The 7800-nt window shown below is 35.6% G+C and overlaps 1 protein-coding gene across 7 annotated transcripts in view; it reads right to left on the bottom strand.

The window, feature by feature from the left end:
• Positions 1-2950: 2950 nt before the first annotated feature.
• Positions 2951-7800, bottom strand: part of LOC149823132 (uncharacterized) — a 57514-nt gene continuing 52664 nt past the window's right edge. For all 7 annotated transcript variants that reach the window (XM_090018666.1, XM_090018672.1, XM_090018671.1 and 4 more), the window contains 3 exons: positions 4267-4696; positions 3283-3370; positions 2951-3210 (listed from right to left, as the gene is read on the bottom strand). In XM_090018666.1, the coding sequence (XP_089874792.1) occupies positions 3000-3210; positions 3283-3370; positions 4267-4696 (729 nt within the window). In that variant the 3' untranslated portion in view covers positions 2951-2999. The remainder of the gene's footprint in view (positions 3211-3282; positions 3371-4266; positions 4697-7800) is intronic.

The raw sequence follows: 7800 nt of genomic DNA, 5'->3' as shown, positions 1-7800 counted from the left end.
GCTTTTAGACAATCAATGTGTCTTATATTGGTAACATATGTCTATGTACTGGGTGAGCAAAACTTTTTTAATGCTCAAAATGGTAACTAGCGTACCTCTAGTACATCATTAAATGTGGTCCCAGATAGTATACTAGTAAAAATAAATATATTGAGTCAAAGTTGTGATTTGCCAAACTAGTTTTTTGTAAATCTTGTTTTTTAACATGTTTGTAATTATTGTGTTTGTTAACTTTGAATTTGGTATCTCTAAAATCTTTATAACTTTAAGAGTCTTTTTTTAATTAAAAATAGTATCTAATGAGAGTTGACCTTGTCAATTAAGAAAGTGTGGTTGGAGGTTTGGTATCAACTGTGACTCTTTTTCTTAATAGGTGACTGGAGACCCCATACTCTATAAATATAGGGTATCATCTTAAAGAGGAGCAACAGAGAAATCCTTCTAAGTCGCTTTGTGCCATGTAGCCAAAAGGCAAGTTCAGGTCTGCCACATTCAGTGTGCTCGTAAACCTAGGGTAGAAACAAAAGCATGAGCCTGATTTTCTTTTTTATAGTGGTTCAAATTAAAGTAAGTTGATCTAGCCTTGTATCTTATTTTTTTTTCTTTTCTAACAAATATGGATTTGAAAACTTTGGTCGATGAAATGTATATTTTTTCTTTTTTTTTCTTAATGTTATTATTAATTTATACATATTATTTATTCAAATTCGTGCTTGGATCATATATATATATATATATATATATATATATATATATATATATATATATATATAGGTCAGATCATACCTAAAATTGGATAACACTTGACATAGTTAGCTTGCAGAAGCCTTAACTTTACAACCGTATACCAGAAAGTGATTTTTGATGCCTTGAAAAACTTATTCAATTATCTAATTTCTATTTTTTTAAGACAAAACAAATTTATCCGCTTTTTATGTTCACAATTTCATGACAATCAAAAGGTTGTTGTTTTGACATATTCGGTTGCTTATTTAAATAAGCTTGATCTCATTCTGATTGTAACTAAACTCATATTTATGATTGTTGATTATAATTATATATTTTTTTAATTATAAGTATATAATATTTGAAATTTGAACTATCTAAATAAACTTAGATATTTTAATTGATTGTTTTTTGTCATAAAGATTTCATTTGCATATTTAAATTGACATGCCAAAAGTGTATAGCTTCTCTCATTACTACAATTATTTTAAATAAATAAAAATAAAAAAGAGATGTGAATGTTTCTCATAAAATAAAATAATAAAATTCTATACTTAATTAAAATCACATGTGAATATGTCGTACTTGATTGATAATATTTCTTATAGTATTTGAATTCCATAAAATTTATATGTTACTATGTTTTATATAATTATCAGAGCTTGATTTAATAACCTATAAGAAACTTTAATGATATTTCATAGTTATTAAAATTAGCCTGTGTCACTTATCGAGAATGCAAGTTGTAAGAGCTTCCAAGAACATGGAAGCTGATTATATCATAAAGGTTCAAACATTTGAAGCTCAAGAGAAATGGCTAAATATAGCCATATGTCGCCCTATAGGCTCTCGCCTAACTGAAATGCAGGACCAAGGCCTTAAGTAAACGTTCAACTGGCTTATGCGCTCATTGCTCTTGGCAAGTACAGTTGGTTGTGCCAAGAGCCAGGAAAGTTTCCTAGTTCTATAGATGGTGTTTAAAACTCACAAATGCCAAGCCCAGTACAAAGTGAGTAACTAGTGAAGCAACAGATGCGGATGACATAATGTTGTTTCTGCATCAACATGACACATATTGGCATAAGTTGGCCCAACAAAATTTAAGATAAAAATTGCAGGCCCAACACGTCAATTCCTTGGTCTATGATCAAGTCAGCAAATCATCACGTTAATTCCTTGATCTATACACACAAGCACAGACACCCACACACGCACGTATGTGGTCACCAGTGTTTTTACTGAAAATGCTAACAAGTTCAGAGGAATCTCTCTGAACCAAAAAATTACGAGAGAATTTCTTAGAGTTATAGATCAAGAATGTTATATTATAACGATACAACATGCAGCGTCTTAGGAGACAATGAACAATATAGGGGAACTTGACGGGGCGGTAAAAAACCAAAAAAGATCAGGTGAAATCACATTGCACATTTCACATGTGCCGCTATACTTAAACACCCACCATATGCTGTTGGGTTCCACACATGACAGGATGCATGGAAAAGATGTAGGGTGGTGAGGTGCAGCAGCACATAAAAATGTGCAATGTAATAGAACCTGATCCTCCCAACTTTTTTACCTGCATTTTCGGGTGTACCATGCATGAATATCAAAAATGTGATGTGTATAATCCACCAACAAGCTCGTACCGCTAACTTTTGACATATAGCCGGTCGAGATAAGCAAGTCATGACAACATTTGGCTGCCATCTGTAAAATTGGAGTTCGCCTTTCACAATATGCACTATAAATGTAAATGGGTCAGAATCATAGGCATTACCCAGTCTGACCTAATGAACTCGGACCGGTTCGTATTCAAGATTCAGATAAGATAAAACCCAATATCCAATCATTAATCGGAACCAAATGTGGCTAATGAACTAATCAGATTCAGAGAATCGGGTTGAGTTGACATTTTGCAAAACTGGAAGAATAATACTGAGAAGTTACACTTTGAGGTTCTTTACTGGTCAACGTGTAATGATCCAAAGGAATATTTTGGCTATGGCAGGACCCAGTTTGTAATCGCGAATGTTACTGGACTAGGAAGAGGTACAAGTAGACATAACAGCCGCCTACGCATTATACTTTTTGAATAACGTATTAGAACATGATGTCTCGACTTTGGCAGGGGCACACATCGCAGTGTTTGTTCTTAAGCCTGACGGATTAGAGACCAGAAATAATTTCGACTGCTTGAACGCTCAAAAGCCCCTTCCTTCATCAACTCAACGAAGCATATTTTACATGATCATCGCAATAAAGCTTAATGTCTATGCTACATTCTGTAGAATATCATTGAAGTCTGAATTGGGAAGTCCACATTTACCAGCAAGCTCAGCCAATAAAACCGGAAAGCCTAACACTTTTCCACACAAAATATTTGAGAAAACAATAAGAAGAGATTGACAAGCCTGGTTTTCAACCAACTCTCGCTCTTTAGTTGGATCAGCTGAAAGGTCCCTCCATGGCTGATGATATGACCTGCAAGTACACATTCATGAGCTTCTTAATTGGAACAATTAGAATGAAGGACAAGAAACAAAGAATAGTTACCATCTCCATGTAGGATTCGCCTCCATGGGGCACCGTATCTTTGAGGACAATGCTGACATCAGATTGCACAACTTATCATTTCTGGTGACTAAAACAATGAAAGGAAATTAATTAGAAAACTGTAGTTTCAGAATGCTGCAAAACTGGGTACATGAAACAGAAAATCATAGTATTTCAGAACTAAGCCAATTGTGGTTCCAGCACCGAAAAAAAATTACAATGAAAAGTAGCCAAGTTTGGAGAGAAGCCATAAATATCAAAACAAATTTGTGGGGCAATTTAATCAGCATTAGCAGCATTGCACATCTCAATTACATAAACTAATCTTTGCCAAGGATTTTTTTTTTAAGGGGTTAGGCGGACCCCTACCAGAAGAATAGCCGCCCCATGTGGCAGAGGGATTCGATCCTGGGCCTTCAGCTTGACACAAGACCCCACTTACCACATGGGACACCACCTCGGTGGTGATCTTGTCAAGGAATTCATGATAGTAAGCACCCATATTTGAGTAATCCTTCCTTGAGAACTTGATTTGGTTTCATCTCAAAAATGAAATCTTCAAAATAACCAGGGTGAATAAATGATTTCATGACAGAAACAGTGCATCTGCCTCTGTCTTGTCCCTGAAGTTTACTCATTCCACATAAGAAAGAAACCACAGCAAAGGAACACGAAGAAAACAAAAACATGGTCGATAAAACCTTTTCTTGAGAAATAGATACCATGCTGCCACTACCAGCAGAAGCAAACATTTTTTTTATGACAAAGGAACCCTCACTGAGAACCAGGTCACTTATTGGGCCCACTTCCCTGTGAGGTAACTCTGGGTTGAGGATACAACCACCCAGCCTTACGTGCCCCAACCATGTTAAAGCAACGGCAGCCCCCATGTGCCAGTGGGATTTGATCCTGGGTCTTCCACTTGACACAGGACCCCGCTGACCACATGGGTAACCACCGCAGTGGTATCAGAAGCATTCTTACCTTTTGAATTAGTGGAATCAAGTAGAATAAGGAAGCAAATTGCAGAAACCACTGAGGGAAGCCCACTGCATTGCATTCCTCGAAGTTGCTGGAGGTACAAAATCATCACAGCTAGTAGAATGTCAAAGTCTCTTTCGGCCACCAAGTTCAAATTTGTTCTTTCCATCAGATGTGCCAGTAAGGATTGCAGAGTTTTAATATTTAACCTTCCCATCTCATACATAGAGATAGATCTGCTCAAGATCTCTCCACGAATGACCAAGGCTGTCATCCACCGCAGAAGCTTCTCTATCATATCATCTTCATTTTGATGATCCTCATGGCAAATGAAAGCAGAATTTTTTAGCCCATTTGCGTTTTTAGACTGCAATTGCAAGTGCAATGAGGTAGATATACACCACAAAACAAGCTTCAGCATCTTAGGTTTGTCCTGGCCAAGCAACAAATTTAGCATAAGGTTTGAAAAGGCAATCAACATAAACACTATATAGATAGAACACCCAGCAATGAAAGGAACAGAGTAGCTAAATTTTTTTGAAGGGCTGCAAAATAAATAATTTGTTACTATCCACAGCGAAATTACATTTTCCATGTTCAGTAAGTCAGCATTGACCAGAATTGTGCCACAAAATTTGATGACTCAGCCAGAACGCAAAGCCTTTCATGATGAGAAATCACATGATAAGGAATAAAATCATATGTTGGAATGGGATAACTCCATCTCCAAATTACTAGAAGACAATAAGAGAAAAAACCAAAAACTGCAACAATATCCAAACTTTTAATCAAAGTAGCAATATATGATGGCAACCTTCAATACCTTGAATCACACTTGTAGGAGAAAAATATGAAAAGGCATTTAATGGCAGCAGTAGCCTAACCCACGGCTAACAAAGATGATGCAACACTTTAACACTATTACTTTTATGTAACTATTACATTAGGGTTCTGGAGAATGACCATAATGTGCTTAATATATGTCTATTTTACAACTACGTATTCCACTAATGAGAATGAGAACATACAATGAGGGCACAAAAAGATACACCTCGAATCAGCATTAGGGTTATTTACATCTTTATTAGGGTCGATCCCCCTAAAGAATAAAATCTGTGACTAGAATGCCCTAGCAGCTAATTATAGATAAAGGAAGGACAGACACAAGACATCACTATCCTACAAAAAGGAACAGATAATTACAGCAATGACCCTAACTATTTACATATTACAGAAATTATTGTACAATGCATTTCCTTTTACACTACCCCTCAAGCCTGAGATTAGGTAAATGACATCCTCTCAAGTAGACAAACTTTTTGTAAAGACATCTGCAGTTTGTTATGCTGAAACAATATAAATCAAGAAAATGATTTCATTCAAATATGCTTATCTTTTGAAGTGATAATCTATCTCAATGTGTTTGGTGCACACACAAATTCTGGATATTTAATAATATGTGTACCACTTTGACTGTCACAATGAAGTGAAACACTCTTATGATCTTATCCAATGTTGTGAAAAGCGTTGAGGCTTAGCGTAGTGCTCCACCAAAAACTGAAGTGAGGCGTAAGCCTCAATTTTTTTTAAAACTTTTAAAAAGTATCTAAAAATATAAATAAATAAATAAAATGCTTTATTGATGAAGCAACAACCAATAAGAAATAGAAAATCTCAAATAAATACCGACAAATGAGAATAACATATAAAAGTAACATTAATGTGTATACTGATCTATGTAAGTATCTAAGAAATAAAAAGTAGGCCACAAGAAAACATTAAATGAAAAGTAGGCCATCTCAGATTTTATTAAAGAGTATCTGATATCTATCCAGATGCATATCAAATGAATTTGAGTTGAGATTGTTACTTGAAGAGATGAAATGGAAACATTTAAGCAACTTCCACAAGAAAACATATAGAACAAAGCAAACTTGAAATGCAACCGATATGAACAGCATGACAATGATTTGAACATCAAAATTACTGCATCAATATAATTTTTAGAAAGGTTAGCTGGTTACATTGTTCATCCCTTGAGTGAAAAAAAAAGTCCATAGGGACAAAGCAATGTTAATTTTCAAAACAATGTTAATTTTTAGAAAGGCTAGCTATCAAAATAGTGTTAATTTTCTACTAACCAACAACAACAACAACGCCTTCATCCCAAACAATTGGGGTCGGCGATATGAACCAAAAAGAAAATCAATTTGGGTCCTCCACATGAATCCTTCTCCTCCAATCATTTCTATCCAATGTCATGTCGGTGAGGTTCAAAGCATTCATATCCTTTCTTATCATCTCAATCCAAGTCTTCTTAGGCCTACCCCGACCTCTTTTAGCTAATAGATTTTCCCATTTCTCCATCCTTCTAACAGGAGCATCATTAGGCCTTCGCCGAATATGCCCAAACCATCGTAAACGATTCTCCCTCATCTTATTTTCAATGGATGAAACGTCTACCTTCTTACGTATTTCCTCGTTCCGAATCTTATCTTTTAGTGTATTTCCACACATCCATCGAAGCATACGCATCTCAGTTACACTCATTTTTTGAAAATGATGTCTCTTGGCAGCCCAACATTTCGTACCATATAGTAAAGCGGGTCTAATTGTCGTCCTATAAAACTTCTCCTTCAACCGCAATGACATTATACGATCGCACAACACTCCAGTTGCACTTTTCCATTTCATCCACCCAACCTTAATCCTATGATTTACATCTCCATCAATTTCTCCATTCTTTTGAATGATAGATCCCAAATATTTGAAACAGTCATCCACCACTATTTGTTGCTCACCAAGCTTCACTACACTCTCATCACTACTTCGTTGCTTACTAAACCGACATTCCATATATTCTGTCTTACTCTTACTCAACGTAAAACCTTTTGCTTCCAATGTTTGTCTTCATGATTCTAATTTAGCATTAACCCCAGCTCTAGACTCATCAATCAAAACAATATCATCAGCAAACAACATACACCACGACACATTTTCTTGAATTGATCTCGTAAGTTTATCTATCACTATAGCAAAAAGGAAAGGGCTTAATGCAGATCCTTGATGTAACTCAACCGTTATAAGAAAATTGTTTGTCACCCCTCCACAAGTGCGGACATTGATTACTACTCCTTCGTACATATTTTTAATTATACTAATGTACTTGAGAGAGATACCTTTCTTCATCATTGTCCACTAGAGAACATCCCAAGGTACTCTATCGTATGCCTTCTCCAGATCAATAAAAACCATATGCAAATCTTTGTTCCCCTCTCTATATCTCTCAATAAGTTGTCTAAGAAGATGTATAGCTTCCATAGTTGATCTTCCAGGCATAAAACCAAATTGATTCTCCGATATCATGGCAACCTTCCTCAACCTATACTCAATCACCCTCTCCCAAAGTTTCATAGTATGACTCATGAGTTTTATACCATGATAGTTTGTGCAATCTTGTATATCACCCTTATTCTTATAGAAAGACACCAAAGTACTCTTCCTTCACTCATTAGGCATCTTATTTGTCTGTCAAAT

Source organism: Nuphar pumila, chromosome 10 (genome assembly GCF_984573655.1).
Source record: "Nuphar pumila chromosome 10, dmNupPumi1.hap1.1, whole genome shotgun sequence".
Taxonomy (NCBI): domain Eukaryota; kingdom Viridiplantae; phylum Streptophyta; class Magnoliopsida; order Nymphaeales; family Nymphaeaceae; genus Nuphar; species Nuphar pumila.
The sequence above is the reverse complement of the archived record's forward strand: the minus strand, read 5'-3'. Positions and strand labels throughout refer to the sequence as shown.